Raw genomic sequence first — 19,599 nt, 5'->3', positions numbered from 1 at the left:
TTTGATCTGGATTATTGTAGTGGGCTATGAAGAGAAACCATTAAGAGATAGGGCCTTATAGCTCCCACAGACTTAGCTTTGAGAGCTCAGTTCTAAAAATCCACAGCTGATTTTCCTCAGTTTAAGTATTTTTGTTACATGATGCCAGATATGTGTCCTCAGCTGAAATGTCACGCTGCATGAGCAATGTGCCACTGAAGTGAGTTCATGCAGGAATTATGCAGGCAGCTGAACTTTCACACCTCTTCTTCCAGAAGCCTCAAATGCTGCTCCCAAAGCTGGAGGAACCAAAAGCTTACAAGACATTGTGTATTCTTACATAGTGCTGTTGACTATGAAAATGAAACTAAAAGAAGCATCAGCCTTCTACCTACAACTAAGCAGACACTTCACCATCCAAATGCTGCACACACTGCAGTATAATTTACAGGCTATATTGTTACTTTAAAATAAAGAGTGACAGTTCTCAATGACCACTCTCAACCTGCCTCTTAAAAAGAAGAGATTTTCAAATGGGTTTAAACCCATTTCCAACCCACTGTCCTGATTCTAAGTGTAGTTCAGTAAGTGATCAACTGCCTTGATCAGATCTATTTTCGTATTCATAAATTTGCATGCTGCAAACATGCTATCAGGTAAAAGATTTGCATTTGTAAAATTAACAAGTCAAGTGTAACTTCTGGATTTTAGTTAGGACCCCTTCCTCCCTTGCACTCCTTCTGCACAGACTCTGTTGCCTTCATTTCACAGGGATGTAGCTGAAAAATGGTTTATCTCCCTTGTTTAAGTGCAAATTGCTAATCACTTAGAACAAAGTATTGCTTCACGAAGTGAAAAGAATCCTATTGAATCTATAAATACAAAATTATTTCTAAATACAAGAAAGTGTACTTCTGCATACAAAATCCAGTTAGTTGTTAATAAAAGAATAATGTCTTTGCAGTAGAAGTTAGGATCTGTAAACTTCTGTAAAACAGCCACAGTAGACACAGATCTCAATGTTATAAACATCTCTTAAATGGTGACTCCCAGGGTGAGGGAGCAGAAATGCTCAGCCAAATTCCTTTCTCAATCCACAGATGTGACACAGCAACAACATCAGAAGGGAGGACATGAATGGAGAAAGGTCTTGATGAGCTGTCAGACTTCAACTATAATGCTGCACCAACAAATCTGTGTTCAGAAGAGTATTTAAAACCAATCATTGCCTTTACATTTCCAGCTTATAAAATCACAAGACTAAATTAGGCTTCCATATTATTTTATTTCCCTCTTAAAATATAGCATTGAAGTCCTGCACACATATAAATATCCCTACAGTTTCTTACACACTTTCTATCCATTATTACTTAAAGTGCCCAACTGTGAACATTAAAAGTAAAAACATTACTGTTAAGAGTGGCTATACTTGTAGGAGGACTGGTATTCTGACAATGCAGGCCACTGATTTTACAAAAATCACCTGCAAAAGAATACACCTTAAACAACACGCATCAATATTAACCCTGAAGTCATTTTCTTTTCCCATTCAGCTGATCTAAAAGCAACTAATGTACAGGGTTTATTTTTGAAACATGTCTTTTACATAGTGTAAGAATAAAGGATAAATGCATCACTTTCTTTCTAGCTCCCTCCTTTCCCCACAAAGTGTTTACTGTGTCCCAAGCTGCTATGTTGATTAAAACCAGTTGAAAAGAGCTCTGGAAATGCATGCAACTTAAAATTCACTTAAACACACTTTAAGTTATAAAGTCTGAGAGATTTTAATTTCAGCACATGGCTACGGTTCAGTTGGGTTATTGGGTGTGTTTGTCGTGGTGGCAAGATTGGTAAACACTTCTTCCTTAGTTTCAGGCTGATGTCTTTCCATTTTGGTTTCCTCTTTAGCATTTTTATTACTGGGATCTCCCTTGCTCTTGACTACCACAGGTTCAATCTCCATGATTTCCTGTGGTGGCTTAGGGTCTGGCAAATTTGGCTGAAGTCCATCAACTTGAACTGGTTCTGGGACATCTTCTGCTTTCTGTTCAAGTTTTTCCAAAATGGTCTGGACCTTCCTTACACCATCTCTCCTGGCCTGGCGCACATCCGCACGACCCTCAGGGTCCACTGAGTCTAGGGCTAGCAACTCTTTGGTCAAATACTCTTCAATCATCAAGTACTTTTTGTCAGTTTTCTTGCCTTCAAAGGAGTCGACTGCCTGCTCAAGCATTTGTACTTTCTCCAGAATTGCTTCCACTTTCAAAACACCCGGATGCTTTTGAGGTTCTCCCGTTTCCATCGTCTTTGGCGGCGCCACTTCTTCGGGAGGAGGCTTTTCCTGTGGGGGAGCAGCCTTAGCTGGGGAAGGAGCCTTTTTATCAGCTTTCTCTGCCATGGCTGGAGGCTTCTGGGGTGGTAGTTTAGGATCTGGTTCTTGGTGGGTGACCTGAATTGGGATATATGTGGAGGGTGCCTCTGTTTCGGGCGGTGGGGCTGCCTTGTTGTCAGGCTTGATTTCAGGAGGAGGGGCTGGTCTTGGTGGCTCCTGAGCTGGGACTTGTTGCTGAGAAACCTGGTGAGCAAGGCAAGTTTTGTGTTGAGACACAACGCTCCTTATTTCCTTCTAAAGAACAAGTAATCTAACATCTAATTTTCTGTACTCCTAGCAGTGCAATTTCACACACACGAGATGATTAATCTTTCCTGAGCGTCACTGAATTTTACTGTTTTCAACTGAAAACCAGCACTGTGCTGAACAGCCATTATTATTTTCACCAATCAACTCTCACAAGCATTAAATTTCAACCCACCAAATCCTGCCCATGCTCAGCAAAATCAGCCCCATGAGCAGTTCTAAAAGATAGGACCTTTGAGCAAAGCCTTCACCTAACTGAAGTCAGTGAGATTCCTTGCAGCTGACTGCAGCACAGTCAAAATTTCATCCCCTGTATCACTAATTAAGGGCTCATCTTTCTGGAAAAGCCAACTACTTTGCTGAGTTTTAATCACATTTTCAGCTATTCTCATCCTATTCCTGTTTTCAGGACATTCCTTTTTTTTGTTAGTGCTTATTTTTAATCTTTAACCTATTTACATGCAGAGGTTACTGTGTCAATCTTATTACACTGTAGCGATTAGAGACCATCCTTGGGATTACTCCAGTTTTAAGCCATCAAATCAAATCTCTTGAAAATGAGATTAATTTTGAAATCTTAGCAGAAAACTGAAATTTGTGTTATCTGCATTTTCCTCCTCCTGACACCCCGTTTACTTACATTGGGCACAGAAACAGTGATTTTGAAAGATACAAAGTCCAGCTCTCACGGATTTAAATGGCTGGAGTAAAATATCTGTATTTTATTTAAACCAAGTAAGTAAATGGCCTGCACTGAAAATCTGTTACTGCTTTACCTGTTAAACATAGAATTTGATTAGCAAGTGCAAACTCTCACCCACAAAAATAAATCAGCACTGACCTAGAATATGCCATTAAATCTTGAGTCTTCCTTGATTGGTCCTAGCCTGGGTTTTCAAAAATATTAACCTAATTCTGCTACTGTCATTTTTAATGTGAAACATCTCCAGAGAGGAAATCAAGGCTTGTTTCTGTACATACCCCCTTGCACACACTCACAGTTGTCTAATTCCCAGCTGCCTTTTAATTGGAGTTTTAGTAAGAACTTTAACATGGAAAAAATGCTCAATGAGCAGCAGGTTCTGTGATCAAGAGTGTGCTTCAAGTCACAAGAATAAGAAACCCTAGATTTTGCTTATCCTCTTTCTTCATAGCAAAAATTACTTTGTGCATCTGATGCTATCCCCTAAATGGTTCTGAGACATCAGTGAAGTGTATTTACATAGATGTCACAAATCCCACAGACCTGTTTTTTTTCTCATAAACATAATGCAACATCAGCGACCTCAGTGTAATTACACCAAATTATACTCTGACAAGAGAAGATTAAATCATGTGTTAAAACATATTTCAGTGATCCACCACAGTCCTGACATATCTCAGGATCTCCCAGTCTGTTTAAGTCTAGCAGTGGAGATTGCTTTATATGCTTTTATGTATGTGTTAGTACAAGCTCATTTTTCAGCTCTAGCCATGCTCAGGTCCCTGGCAGGTGATTCACTTCCCCATTTTACATACCTGGGGTCTGTCTACTACTGTCTGCACTCTGATGGGAGCTGGGGGCTGCATCTGGGTGCTCACTCTGGCCGGGGAACTCTCCCGACTGGAGGAGCCTCTCTGAGCCACTCTGAACGGAGACTGCGCTCGTGCCGCCTTGGGCTCCCTCTCCTCTGGCTGGATTTTGTGGAACACCGGCTGGTGGGCTTGGAACTCGCTCTGCTGGGCAGGGTAGTGGGTCTTTTGTGCCTGGTGGTAGGCTTGTGCTGGCTGGCGTGGCATATTTTCATGGATCACAGGGATTGGAATATAACCGCGAGGAAGCGGATGGCTCCCTGCGTTGGGTCTGCCAGAGGTCTGAGGGGAAACTGTTGGAGAGTCAGATGCTCCAGGAGGTTGAGGCTGCCATGAAAACAAAACTCCATTATTAAATTTTAACCATTTTGTGCTCACGGTACTTTTTATTTCTACAAAAAAAAAAAAAAGGAGGCAGTCATCATAGAAACTGAGCCCGTGTTTCCAGCATGCAAGGACTCCATTTCCCTGATTTTTTGGCCAAGAGCCTCTCTAGACAAACCACAGAAGTTGTGAGAGCATCATTATTACAAGTAGGAACCTGAGCTACAGCATTCCCAACCCTGAAATGAGCAGGGAGTGGATGCTCAGTCAGAATGTTTGCTGCTTTTGCATGGCTGTTCCTGTCTAAACCTGTTAAATTTGAGGTAAACTTAAGCTAAGCAAACAAATTATGTGCTGGAGACAAACCCAAACCCCTAAGAGCACATAACACTTACTTCTGATCTGGCCACAATAACAGATTTTTTATATTTTGCTAGGTTTTTAGAGCATGTCATTCATTTGGTAATGCAGATATGGCTAATTCCCCTTTGCCCCCTCTCCTGTGAAAGAATGGAACTGGGAGAGCAGAAGGCAGGCAAAGCAGGAGAGAAGGGGAACAAGACCCCTCTTTTGCTGCTGATAAACTGCTCAAGGAACAGCAACCTTGAATAAATAAACGCTGGTTTGCATTAGAGCAGCTATCAGTGGCACTACTGGTGGCACTGCTGACGTGCAGTGTAGGGTCACCAACACAGGCTCTGCTCACTTGGCACTCACACTGACTGCCTGAGCAGGTGACAGCAAGCTCTGAGGTCCCCCCTGGTTATCTCTAAGCAGCACAGAAGACACATAACTAAAGCCACTCTGCAGACAAGGCAAAGCTGTACAGAGTTGGGAGAAGGAAAAGCTGAGCCTCTTGTCCAGGTAGTGCATGGACAGGCATGGTTAGTCAACAGAGATGAGAAACCTGCCAACAGGATTTTAATTACATTCTTCAAACTCCAAATGGGTTTCAGAGAAGATGCCACCACTGTTGAATTACAGACCTGATATGTTTTCAGCTTGGTGAAGGCTGAATTTCCTGCTCATCTTACTTTGAATAAAAATGAGGCTTATATTTCCATATATTACAAGAATACCAATTTGCTAAATCTCTACAGAGAGCAGGTCAAAAATCCTACCTTCTGAAACACAAAACAAGCAGGGTGACTTTTTTCCTAAGAAGTTCATAGTCTGAAAATATTTTCACATGTCACTGAAGGACAAAAATACTTTACATTTCACTTTTAAATCCATATATATGTAAATACATTTTATACAGCTGAAATATTAAATTAGGAAGAAAAGAACTTCTGAAGTGGCCTGGGTTGTTAGCTGACTGGACACTTGTCTCTCCCACTTTGTTCACCCAGTTTGACTCATGGTGCAGAACACAAGAGGCTAGTATGCATCCTCCACTTGTGGGGGAACCTGTACAAACCCTAAAACAACCCTCCCCTGCCACAGGCCCTGCTCAGCTCTGCATTTATCTCTGCAGAATCATTCCAGAACAGAAGTGGCTGATGCTAGAAAAAACCCATACATATTTATGCTGCCATGACTGTGCACTTTCAATACTCTGGGAAATGTTGGGAAAACGCAATCCTGTGGCGAGTTGGGCTTTCTGAGGACTAAGCTCCCCGTGTGACATTCAGGCCACAAATGCTGCAAAGACCACTGCAAGCAGAGCCCAGCCCCGCTGACGCTCACCTCGGGTCCGTGCGTGGCCGGCGCCGGGGCCGCCGCAGCTGCCGGTGTCTGTCCACATTGTTTATCGGCCGCCGCGGCCTCCGCCGGCCCCCTCGCCGGGGACTCGGGGCCACCATAGGCCCCCCTGAGGGGGGGCTGAGCCTGCCCCGGGGTGGGCACGGCCTCTGTCTTGTACCTCTGCAGCCCTGGCTGTGGGGCGGAGAAGCAGGGGTGCTGCTGCCGGCCGTCGATGCCCTCGTGGATGACGGGAATGGGGATATAGCCTGCCCGGAGCTTGGGGTATCCCACGTGTCCTTCTCGGGCCGCCGGCTGCTTGGGGCTGTCACGGGATGGGCCATTTGCTGAGGACTGGCCTTCCTGGAAGGCAAAAACAGCACAGAGCACTTGTTGGTAGCTCAATAAACATGGTAAGAGAAAGCTGCTGTAAAGGTCTGTCCCCAAAAGCAGCATTAGCTGTGTGTGAGGAGCTCAGACCCTCTCAGGCCTGTGCAGGGCAGCCAACAGCAGGTGCCAACACTGCAGGCAAGGGGAGCAAGCTAAAAAATCTGCTAATGTGTGGGGCTTTCACCCCCACTTGTCATAAGCACTCACTTGTGCTTTGAAATACCTGCCTAATTCCAGCTGGATTTCTTATTTATCATGCATCACTAGCACTTAGCCACCAGCCCACCCACCCTCTTCAGAGGGAGCTCATCCAACTCAAACAAATGCCCATGGGACCAGAAGCATTTCCTCAGCACTGCTCAGAGCACATCTGTGCTACATCTGAAAAGACACTTGCAAGGAAGACTAATCCCAACAGAAGCACAAGTTTTGTTGGTATCATTCTTCCCACTGGCTACTTGAAGAGATACTAACACTGCACGCTAAAAACATATTCACTTCTTGCTAAGGAGGCTCTGGTTCAGTAAACACTGAGGGAGAGGGAAGGGGAAGACAGGATAGCTTAAGAAAAAGGAAAACACTGAAAAGCAAGATTTAAAAATCTCTGTGTTGTCTGAGTACACTCACTGGGCAATGTCAAAGCTCTGGCAAGGGTGGAAGTGGTTTGCACTAAGAGCCCTCAAGTCCTCTAGTAAGTTCTTCCTGCATCGGTCATTCTATTTTGAGACTCTGCGAGGGCCAAGTTCCAGATGTATCTCTAAGTCAGATCATATAACAAGCACCTCTGTCATTCAGAGGGTAATGTCATTATTCAGTAAGAGGAGAATTTAATAAGGGGACATATGGTGCAAGTGTTGGAAACCCTATTTTTAAAGGGGTGTTTAAGCTGCAAAAATATTTCATGTTGCTCCTGTACACATTAACATACTAATTCATTAGGAATTTACTGTTTTACCAACCAGATTATCAGAGTTCTTCCTATATGATAGTATCACCTTAAAAAGTGATATCTGAGAATACCTCTTAGCAGTGAAACTGCAGAGAATAGAGGCTGTTATTTACGTAAGCTAATGAAGACAAAAAACACAGAAAGAAACAAATTCAAAGTCTAAGCCCCACTGTTCCATTTCCTTTTACTCATTAAAAGGAAAAAAACCCTCCACAGAGGAAGAATTCTGGAAGAGGCATAGAGGAGAGCCAAGCCTAGAAAGTTCGCAGAGAGAAGCAATCTGAAGTCTTGGCTTTCCCAGCTGCAGAACAAGGATGACCTCATGCCAACGTCTGCACCGGGATCCACAAGTGAGTCATTTTAAATTCACCCTACCAGGAAACCACATTCCTCTGCTCCACGCAGACTGTCCGGGGGCTTTCAGAACCCCCCACACCAACAAGCACTCGCTCTTTCACCTCCCACCAGCATAACCCCGGCCCCACAGCTCTCCCGGGATCCGGAGGGACGCGCCGTTACATCAGCAAACTGCATTTGCCGGAAAATAAATCTGAGGTGTGCTCAGCTGACAACAATGCGAGGCTGTGCCGGAGCCAAGCGTGCACCAGAGCCGGGCTGGGACGGGACCCGATGATTCCCTGGCGGGAAGCAGCACCTTGGTGCTGCGCTGACTCCGGGCATTCTGCGAGCGCCAGCTGCTCGGCACAGTGTCCCCGCCGCAGTAACCTGAGCGGCCACCCCACCTACAGCCACGGCTCCCACCGCTATAAAAAGGAGATTCTCTCACTTCCAGCAGCTCTGCGGGAACGGTTGGTGCTGGGATGGGTTTAGGAGCTGGGTGGGCCAGCAGCACCTACAGATGCCCTGGCATGAGAAGGTCGTCAGCCAAACCTGCTCTGCTCCACCTGGGTGTACAGAACTGCCCTAAGGGAGTAGTTGTTTTGGGGTCTGCATTGTCTTTAACAGCTCCATTTGGGGATAAGACCTCCAGTTTTCTGGAGTAATCCACAATGATAAATCATTCAATAGGGACAGTGTCCCACTCCCCCCACCCTCCATGAACCCACCCCCAAAGAGTCCAGTCACGGGCTTCCCCTCCCTTGTCTTCATGTTCAGAGCCATGAGGCTGCCCTTGTTTTGAACCTTCTTAGCAATCTGAGAAATCTGCCACTGCAACTTAAGCCCTGGTAAGAAATACGAAAGAAGCAGCCCAAACACAAAGCAAAAATCAGGTTGGACTGCTTTTCCAAATGATCCAGTTTATAAATGAAGTAAAACTGCTATCAATACCTTGGGGTTTTTTGTTTTGTTGCCTTTGTTTTTTAAATAGAAACACTGGCCCCTCATCAAGTGCCACAGCATGAACTATACTCCCATGATTTCTCACATATTGTTAAAGCTTCAGACAACCTGTGCTGCTCCTGTGCAAAGTTAGTATTTCAAGCTGGCCCTTTGTTGCTGGCTTTTTTCCCCTGTAGTCAGGTCTAACCACAGAGGCCTCAACCGCACAGTCATACTGGAGCAGCCCTCAGTAAAAGAGCAAATGCAGTGTCCTTGTTTTTCCCCACCATCAGTGGCTCCGAGGCACAGATTAGGTTTAGGAAAGGTGCTCTCATCACAACTGCACTTCCTGATCTACATTGTTCCCTTCAACACTTAATCCTTCACTCTCCACGAAGTTGCTTACATTAGCCAGTTTGTTTCAACACATCTTTAACATTCTTTCTTTCCTGTTTCTTTTCTTCCCACTGCCCTACAATCACAAACATGGACAATCCAGGTGTTCTGAAACTCCCATCGCTGGGCAAAGACACCACAGCCAAAGGCTATGGCAGCCCTGGGTTCAGGGAGATGCTGCCAGTGTTTTGGGTCTGTATTTAGTGAGAATCCGACACAACAGTGAGTGCGTGCAGATCCCAATGTCCCTGTCTCCAGACTTCTGGCCAAAGCAGTTCTGTTTTGTGCATGGGAGCCTGTTTCCAGCCTGGACAAACAGGTTCTGGAAGACTTCAGGAGAAGCTCAGGTGTGCCTGGGGACACTTTGGCAAGGGGGAGGAATGGAATCAAGCTCTGGAAAGCTCTCATTGTAACACTGGAAAAGAAATTCATGGATTCCCTCCTAATGCTTTAATTCCACAGCACAGCCAGCACAACAAAAAGTAACCATTTTTTGGTTTTGCCTTCTATCGCATACAGTTCTTGCTTGTTACATTAACAAACCTGCTAAATGGAAAAAGCCCAGAGTTCACATTTAACACAAATTTGCACAGAGAAATGACTAACAAATGAATGACAAGTCTTAGTCCATCATCCTTCCTGGTTTAAGTATAAAAAAAAGCAGGAACTCAACTTGGGTTTCTGCATTAAAACAAATTGTAGCAAACTTCTCCTGCCTTCATCTAAGGAAACAAGAAGTTCCTTAAAATTGACAGTACGTACACGCAACAGAGTATCAACTAATTTTCAGTAAGTAGAAGGACTGGCTATCAGCAACCCCCAGCTGTGATCACACACCTAATTCATCTTTAAGAGATAGAATCCCTCAAAAGGAGGAAACACAAAAATGCAAAACTCCCTTGAGCAGCTCAGAAATTTTCACAACAGCTCCAGCCTACATTTCAGGTAGCCTGAAATACCCACAGGAACACAAATCCAATCCAGCACTTCAGGAGGTGCTGAGGTAAGCCATGACATCCAGGCAAATGAGAGTTTTGGGCCAGCTGCAGGAGGGACAGTGGAGCTGTGCCTGGAGATCTGCTCAGGAGCAGTGACAGCACTCGCACCTCTCGGGACGAGGACGAGCGTTTGTTGTGAGGCCATCACCAGGATAAATAAAGGTGCAGCCAGCACGAGTTGTGCAACTGGAAAAAACACTTCATACCCCCAAAATCCTACTGCTGGCTTCCCATGGGAAGGGCACTGTCAGGACTGGCACTAAAATCCTCCAACTTGCTCATGTTTTAAGTGAGTTCTGAGGCCACGAGCCAGCGGAATGAAAAAAGCAACAGCAAGAAAAAAACCACAACCTTGCACCAGGATTCTCAGTACAGCTGTACTATCTGGAGTGGATAATGGATAACTCCTAGTGCACCCCAAGTATGCTCAAGTGTTATTCCAGACTCAAACAGAAAACTGCAAATTCAGTCACTGCTGATGCTGGCAAATTGCCACTAGAGTTTTCCAGACAGCTCTACCCTTCAAATTAAATTTGTCAAAATACTCTGTATTCATGTTAAATGACTTGAATAGTTGTATCAAATTCAGAATCTCCCTTTTGAGACTCCTTACATAATACATTTGTCATTCCTCAAATACTAAAGTGTTCTGAAGAAAAGTCTAAGAGCCTCCTTTTCTGCCATTGCAGTCTTGCATTTTTCTTAACCTGTACTGATGTTATTTGCACTGCAGTCGATCCAGTTCTCTAAAGCACATTACTCCCACATGTAGCACCCCTGTAGCTCTTGAAGAGCAGTGCAAGTATTTAAATTGTACCCATTTTGTAAATATCTAGCAAGAGGAAAACAAAATTAACCCACACTGCCAAGAGATTAAACAACTTCTCTGTATGCAAACAGATGGTCCACTGCCTTCAGTGTCATCCCAAACTTGTAAGCTGCTACCATGCAAACAATTATTCTTGTTGCTCAAATGATTGAGAAAATACCAGTACCTGAAAAAAAAAATCTTACTTGAGAACACAACTTCCTTAATTTTAAGCCCAGATCCTATATATTTAGGAAGGGAATAGCATGATTCTGTTCTTTCACAATCAAAGCAACATAACTCAAATGAGTGGCATATAACAATCAAATTTTCTTCGCACACTTGCTCAAACCCGTATTTTATCAGAAATTGCCATGAATAACAAAAAAAGCCAGTAGTACCCAATATTCAAATCTAAGAATGAAGTAACCACTCTATTTATTAGAAAAAACCCTTTTTTGTCACAGAAAGGCAGACCTTTAACCATTAGAACTAGATTTCACAACCACTTGGACTTTACTTTCAGCCAGACCTTTTTTCCTTCTCTGTTGCATTAACTACAAAAGTGCTACACTACCTTTGCTACCAACAGAAACCACCATACCCCAAGTATTTCTAAGAAGTTCCTCACCAGTGCTGTGTGTCTGAACATATTAATAGCACAACATCAGCATGAGCTGGGTTTTACTAGCACTTCCCAGAGAACTACACAAGTTGGAAGGTACCCAGTGATTTGCTCTCAGTGCTGACTCCAAACTTCTTACAGCCCTGCCTCAGCTGCTGCAGACATTTGCATTCTCACCCTTTTACTCACAATTTATGCTTAAATATATAGACTGAGTGCATAGGCATTTGAGCAAGATATCATTAGCTAATGACTGAAGGAAACCATGAATAAGCTTAGTTGCATGAGCTGTCTCAGTAGAGCTTCGTGTCAGTCGAATCATGTAACCCAATTACAGGCCAAGCTGCTTTTGATGTTCTACTTGCTGAATGCTGAGTTTTATTTCCCAGCATACACAGGTGTAGGCAAACAGGCCTTTTGTTCTCTCTTGTAATTACCAAGTTGTATTATAAAAGCATTACATTAACATTTGCTCTAACCGATGCCATTAGAAATAAATAAACACTATTAAAAACTGAAGGAGAAAACTAATCCTAAGCTTTTCACAACAGAGAGCCTTACTGGAGCAGATGTATTTGTTATCTTGCAGATCCATCTTGTTCCAGGAACAAAACCTGTCCTCTTTTAATCACTAGGAAGATTCTTTCTTCAGCTAAAATGCCTTGGCAGACATGACAACACCTGCCCTGTGTGCCCATGAGTGGAAGTTGGCACTGAAAGCACCCAACGGGCCAAACTGAACACGTTTGAGAAAGAAACAATGACTTCTCCCTCTGAGGAGCAGAGTGCTCTTGGGAGAGCTGGGATCACCACCCACCCTGCCAGCTTTAGTGGCTGGAGTTAGAGAAAAGCCCTTTAGAGAGCTAACAGAAATATCCTTGTCAAGGGCGATGAGAATGACACTTTATTCAGTTATTTCTGTTCACTGCCTCATTACCTAAGAAGCAGGTGGTCAACTTGTTGCTTTCCTATTAGTTATGGCCCAGGAATCTGAAATACATCAGAAAGCACAAGCCTCAATAGTTAGCAAAACAATGCCTCATAAACAAAGGAGACTAAGCAGATAATGGTTGAAGAGTGGGCTGTGAATTTCACAGTTTATAGTTAGGCTCTACATTTTCATCTAAAATTTCATTTTGTACACAGCAGTTTTCTGACTTCATCTCCTCAAAGAGCAATTTTCCAACACTATAAAAGCACTTGGTACATTGCACCCCATTTATTAATTATAAGGATTTGCCATCAGCCATAAAAAAACCCCACACTTTCGTGCTACCTGGCCTACTGGGTGATGTCTCTTTCCCACCCCATGCCTGATTTTCCTGTCTGTAAAAGAAGGAAAAATAAAAATAATCAAACCAACAGCTTCTGCAACATGTTTAAGACACAGCATTTTTCTTTTTGCCTGTAATTAAGTAATGTGATCTGTGTGAACGAGCCACTTCTTCTAATTTACATTTACCTTTACCTTGGCATGGAGAGAGACCACAGCTTACCTAGAGAGTGATACTGTCTGTACAGCCCAAAGCATATTGGATTGTTACCTGCCTTATCATGGCTCCAGTGGGAACAATTCTATTTTTGCCACATAGTCATGGAAAAGTTCTGCCTGTGCACACAAGTGTTAAAATTACAGCTCCTAGGTAAGAATGCTGCCACTTGGCACAAGTATTCTTCCTTTGTCCTTTAGACACGGGCCACACAGTGCCAGGAGTTACACAGAACCCTGCAACACCTTTTCTCTGCTTTTCCTCTTGCATTATCTCCAGTATCATTTCTTCATGTTCCTGTCTCTTATTTCTGATTAGATCCACCCCTTGTTTTCAGGTTAATTGATATGTCTCTAAGTTAATTCCCTGCTCACCATGTTCTGTGGGGCGGGGGGGGCTTTAAATAACTACACAAAGCAGCTGCAGGGAATCTGGACAAAGCCAGAACACAACCCTCCAAAAATCCCCTACAGATAATTTTACCACTCCTATCTATTATGCCTTTTCTGTGCAGTACCTTTTTAATCCAGTAACTAATTTATTAGCCTGACAGAATGCACATCACGTTAGGAATGTAAAAACACTGCAGGTGAAAGAGACCTTAATTGTTACTACGTTGACCTCAGATTCTCTTCCCCTGAGGGGAACCACTGAGAGGTGCAGCTTCAGAGAGGCTGTTCTGACCTCTCAATGCAACTTCTAATTTGGTCCACCAAGGATTTTTCAGTCAACTTGACCATGAGAAGTCAGTGCTCAAAAATAAGTCCACTGCTAAAGACATGCGAATTGAGTGACTTCAGACTTATTTGGGGAAGCAGAGAAGAAAGAGATGCAACAGTCATGAAGGGAGAGGATGAAAACTTAGGTGTAGTTAGCTGTTCCCCAATGAAGCATCAGGAGGGTGAGATGGCTGCTTCTTCCTTTGTTCAGGCCTGTGCACTCATTGCTGCAGCCAAGACTTATCATAGATCACATTTATGACTGCTCCCTGACTCCTGCCTGGCTGCTGCAGCTTTTATCTCAAACCCAAGGCACCAGTGAGCTATTGATCACTTCAATATCCGTTAGTGAAGCTCAGCACAGTCAATTCCTTTGGTTTATTTTTAGCTGCATTATTTCCCAGGGGGTTTACTGCATGTGGCAACAACACATAGAAGGGGCATCGATAAATACCTATACAAGCCTTCTTTGTTTTCTTCTTTAAATGCAATCTATTTTTATCAACACTTTGGGGAACACCAAGTTAACAATTTAATCCCGTAAGACAATTCTGCAGGAAGTATGCAGAACTGTGATGCCCTAAGTTAGCACAGAAAATAATTACAATAAGTAAGCATAGGAAATGAGTAATTCTATCAAAATAATAATAAAAAAAGAAGTGGCACTGCTAGTAAACACATTTTTTACTAAAAGTATGTATGTACATCTTCACTGTATTGATTGTACCTTACTCTTTAAATGTCTTACTGTTAACTAATCAGATCCTTCAAAGAAAATCATTAGTCTACCAAAAAGCTTCATTAATAAATATTTTTCTGTCATTTGCAAAGTCATCCCTAATTTCTCACCGGAACAACAAGAGATTTTTTCCTCTTTCTCATGAGGCACTCCCTAATCCATCCTTATGCTGCAGTGATTTCTCACATGTAACAGAAACAAACATGCAGAGGAAGAACACCCATCCATCATGTGGGTAAAAAAAAAAAGTCAGACTGAATGAGGAAATAACAGAGCCATCTGAATTCACAAATGCATCTAAAACACAGAGTTAAATGCAAACTCAGGGTCTGGTTTTGTTGCTTTAAAATGGCTTTGTCACGGGTTAAAGTTTCAGAAGAGCCACTTCAACTTTTACCTGATTATGTATCTGGCACAGATTACTGCAGTCAGCATGGCTACACTGATGTTAAGCCCAGGGTAAGTGAGAAGAGCAAGATCAAGCACTTGGGAACAACAGGACTTTATTATGACTCTGTCTCAGCTCTATTATTACAGAGCTAGAAAAGCTCAGTTAGCCCTAGATCTGTGCTCCAGTCGTTGTCCACTTACAGTGTAATGCCTCAGTTCATTGCCTAATCTCTTCAGAAAGGGAACAAACATTCACAGAATATTGGTGGATATAGTGCAAGACCACCTTAAAGGCAGTAAAAAGATCACTAATTTCACTGTCAGATTTCAGTGAAAGCAACACAATGATGGAGTCATATAATCATCCTTGAAAAGAAGCATGAAGTCTGACACATGCAGTCAGCTTTTTTGATTCTCAGATCATTTCTAAAAGCCCCAAATTCTCATTTGAGCTAGGCTGAGAATGAAGGAAATCAGAAAACTCTCCCCATCAAGTCTCTTTTTCTGCTTTCATCTGTGGTCATGTCCTTCCAACCTGTTCAGGTATTAACAGAAGTCTGGTGTCTTCAAAAATCCTTGCTGGATTTGAAATTCAATGTCAGTGAGTAATTTGCCTTCCTTGGCATTACCTAGCCAAGAAGATATCATTTAGGAAAAGACATTTTTCCTTGGCCCTGATTCTAAGACTTTTTTTGCTAACTAGTACCTGTCCTTCTGAAATACACTGGTACTCAACAAACTAATGATTTCAGCAGCTGTCCATGAATTCCAGCAGCCACACTTAACTCAAGGCTCTGACAAATGGCTCTGTGAGAGCAGTTACACACCACTTCTATCCTCATAAACTGGAGGATTTTTTTAGATTGAAACTCCCAAAAAATCAACAGTCCATCTCTGGGGGCATTTCTCTGTCTCTCAGTGAGCAAACCCAAAGCACACATTCCTGCTTACAGCCAGGAGTAACAGGTTTTCCTGTTTGGAAAAGAACGCATCCCACAAGAGCTGTTCAAAAGCAGGTGCACCTTTTCGTACCTGTGACAGCCCTTGCGAACTGGCAGAAGAGGCAGAGGCACTTCTCATTACCACAGATTTCACACGAGATAGGGGTGAAAATTTGTTTTGTTTCAGGCACCCACTCAAGCAGAGAGCTGATCCATCAGAGAACTTCCAACTCTCTTCACACAATTATTGAAAGCAGCTTGAGTCTGACTGTTCTGTTAAATAGGCTAAATCTCAACTGGTATTCCTGGAACAAAAGCCTTTGAGTAAACAGCACACTTCTATTCTCAAGTACATTCGATGGTTATAAAAATCACACTATTTCTTATTTTTATTACCATAACTGCCAGCGTTAGCAGGTGCCTCAAAAAAAGAGATAAAACACTTTTTCCTATGCTAGTCTCAATATTCCTATTATCAAATTACATTTTTCTAAGATCCCTGTGTATTATTACCAGAAATTATTTATAGATCAAATGAACTAGCACTTAAAGTGCTGCAAAGGGGGTTAATTTGTGATAGAGAAGTACGTCCCTTCCTTTTCAAGGCCAGCTGCTCTCACAGCGAGCTTTCAGTCACGGTCTGCGCTCGCAAATCGGGCAATTACTATTTTAAGAAATAGTAAGTTCTTAAAATAATTAACACTTCTTGAGCACTTCGCTCCTCACGTTGTACGTAAGGCAAGGGGAGGAAAACTTCCAACGGGTCTGGCGCAGCCGCATCCCGCATCCAACAGCAATCCCCTTCCCCGCAGCCCCGTCCCTCGGCTCCGCCGGGGCTCCCCGGCGCGGCCCCTCCCCGGCGGCCACCGGCCCCGGGCTCCGGTCCAGCCCCGCGGAGCTCCGTGCCCGGGACGTGCCCGAGCCCCTTGCCGGGAGGGAGGCCCCGGGAGCGCGGGGGAGCCGGGCAGCCCGGCGTGCCCGGCGTTACGCGATGCTCCGCGCAGAGAAGCGCACCGAGACCCCGGAGAATGGCTTTCCCACCAAGCTATTCCTACTTCGCTCAAGTTTCCAGCACTTTCTGCCCTCAGCCGCCGCGCTGTTGGGTCAAAGGGATGAATTCCCCCAAGGAGCGGGCTATATTCCCCAAAACCCGGAGAACCTGACACGAAAGGGTCATTCCTCGGGGCCCCGGCAAAACCCCGGCCGCTCTCCCCTCCGCGCCTCTCCTTCCATGGACATATTTGGACTGAGATGCGGCTTTTCCCTGAGCGTGCGGCACAAAACCAGAGCGGCAGCTGCCGGGAGAGTCTGGGACCAGGGAAAAGAAAAAGGGGAAAGAATAAAAAAGTCAGAGTCCGTGCTGGATCTCTCCTTTTATAAAGGCATTCACCGTTTGGGCAATTCACAGCTGAAAAATACATCAGGTTCGCCTCTCCCCTGGCAGGCCGGGCGGACTTAACCAACTTTAAATAAACATTACAGGGCCGAGGTATCAAATGATTTAATGCACAAAAAAGGGACTGCAGTGCGTCAGAGACAAAAGGCAGCTCCTGCCCTCACTGCATCGCCACGCGCGGGGGGAGCGCGGCCCCCCGACCCCCTCGCCCCGCCGGGACACTCTGCCCGGGCAGCCCCGCCCGCCCTACCTGCGGCGCTGCCCGCAGGCGCGGGTCGCTCCAGGTCGTGGTGCGGCTGTTGTGATCCACGAAGAAGGGCCAGCCGGTCTGCGGGTCGATCTTGATCTCCCAGCCGGGGGGCAGCGGCTCGGCGCTGCCCTCCATCTGCGGCGGGGTCTGCGCGGCGGCGCTCATGGCGGGCCGGGCGCGCCGAGCCGGGGCAGTGCTGGGGGGGGCCGCGCCGGCCGCTTTATCCGCCGGGGGCCGGGGGGCGGGGGCGCGGGGCTGGAACTGTCTGGAAACGGCGGCGGCGGGGGAGGGACGAGGGGCGGGACGCGGAGGAGGAGGGCGGGGAACGGCGGAGGAGCCGCCGGCTGGAAACTTCTGGCTGTGTCCAGCGCGGCCGGGCAGACCCCCGGGGTACCGGGAAGGGCTCGCTGGGAACGCCTCGGGAGCCGCAGGCGTCCCCGGGACGGCGCGGCCGGCTCTCTGTGCAGGGAGGGCAGGGCTGCTTGCCACGGGCCCCGCGGGGGAATGTACCAGCCGGAGCTGCCCTCCCGCTCCGGCCGGTCCCTGCTGCACCCCCGAGCCCGGCCTCGGGGAGCCCGCAGCCCTCCGGCACGGTCGCACGGCAACTCCGACTTACTGCCCGGTGTAGTGAGAGAAAGCTCAGAGCTCCTCCCCAAAACTCCCTGCCCCGTGACTGATAATTCGAGGTTATAGTTGATAAGCGACAAAAATAATGCTTCTCAAGTAAGGGTGTGGGGCGGGCGTTGTTCTTCAGATTCAACTGGCTTGAACTTTCTCAGCACCTTGCAAATGCGTGTCTCAGTCCTCAGTTTCACTTAGAAATACACCTGAAGGCTAAGAGTGTGTCTGTGAGGTTTAAAGCAGTGGCTTTCTCATGGGTGCTCTATCAGCATGTCATGCACTCGGTTTGGTTTGAGGTAACTGTGCTTCACAATTACACCACTTGTAGTCATCTGACAGTCACAGGAGCAGCCACAGATGCCTGTTGATAGTTACTCTAAGTAGAAGAGTGAATGCACGGTGTCCCTCAAATGCAGAAGTTACCTTCTGCAAAGCTGTATGCTTTGAGGAATTCAAAGTATGAATCCCTCGGAAATAGGTGCTCATTACTGACGTATCTCTTATTTCAAAAAGACCTCTGCCTCTTCAAACCCCTGAGCACAGCCAAGATCTCCTCCTGCTCGCGGCAGGATCAAAGATCTTCTGATACTGCTTGACACTGATAGTCATTCATCTTTTGACAGGGGGTTTTGTTTATCACACTGACAAACCAAATAATCGCTGACACTCGCTCCTTCATTCCTGCAGCTCTTCCATCCTGCATGTCCCTTGCTCTCAGAACCACACTGCTCCATCACAGACCCATTTTCCTGTCCTCACTTGTAGTATGCCTTTGACTCCTAAGTATTAAAAATAATAATTTTTCCCAGAGCATTTAATTGAAGATGTCTGTATTGTCATCACCTTTTCTGACTCACCTATTTTCTAAGCAACAAATCCCATAACTTGCTCATCTCACATCAGTCCTGGACTGTGGTGCCTCTCCCTGAACATGTTTCCTACCTCTGCTGCCTCTCATGCTCTCTCAGGGGCATAAAACCTCTGCTCAGCCTCACCAATGTCAGCAGTAGCTTCAAAAGGCATAATATCAGCAATTTATTCTGCTTCCAATCTGCAGAGGAATTTCACTCTCAGTTTTGCAACAGAAAGGCACACTTAGACCATATGTTCCCTGTAGCATATGCCAGAGTCTCTTCCAAATCAACAAAAGCAGCTGATTCAGACACAGGGGACACAGATGTTAAAAAGGTCCTGCAGGAAAATTGCTCTTGTAAATTGAGGAAGTGATACAAATGGGGTTTGTAGCTGAGAGAATGTAAACAGAGGCATGAAGAATGGGGGGTCTTTTATTTTGCCGCAGTTGGCAGCCAACCATATACTCAGCAGAGCTAATGAATAAGGTCAGCAAGTAGGTGAAAAATTAATGAAAGGAAATATCAAAGGGATATCTAACTTCAGTTAGACACTTTT

The 19,599-nt window shown here is 45.0% G+C and overlaps 1 protein-coding gene across 1 annotated transcript; it reads right to left on the bottom strand.

The window, feature by feature from the left end:
- Positions 1-1,244: 1,244 nt before the first annotated feature.
- BAG3 (BAG cochaperone 3) lies at positions 1,245-17,774 on the bottom strand. The gene is made up of 4 exons (XM_082286483.1): positions 17,569-17,774; positions 6,203-6,559; positions 4,136-4,516; positions 1,245-2,554 (listed from the first exon to the last, which is right to left on the bottom strand). Exons 1-4 carry the CDS (start codon positions 17,731-17,733, stop codon positions 1,781-1,783), a joined length of 1,677 nt encoding a protein of 558 aa, XP_082142609.1. The 5' UTR covers positions 17,734-17,774; the 3' UTR covers positions 1,245-1,780.
- Between the last annotated feature and the right edge of the window lie 1,825 nt (positions 17,775-19,599).

Source organism: Coloeus monedula (genome assembly GCF_965178545.1).
Source record: "Coloeus monedula genome assembly, chromosome: 8".
NCBI lineage: Eukaryota > Metazoa > Chordata > Aves > Passeriformes > Corvidae > Coloeus > Coloeus monedula.
The sequence above is the reverse complement of the archived record's forward strand: the minus strand, read 5'-3'. Positions and strand labels throughout refer to the sequence as shown.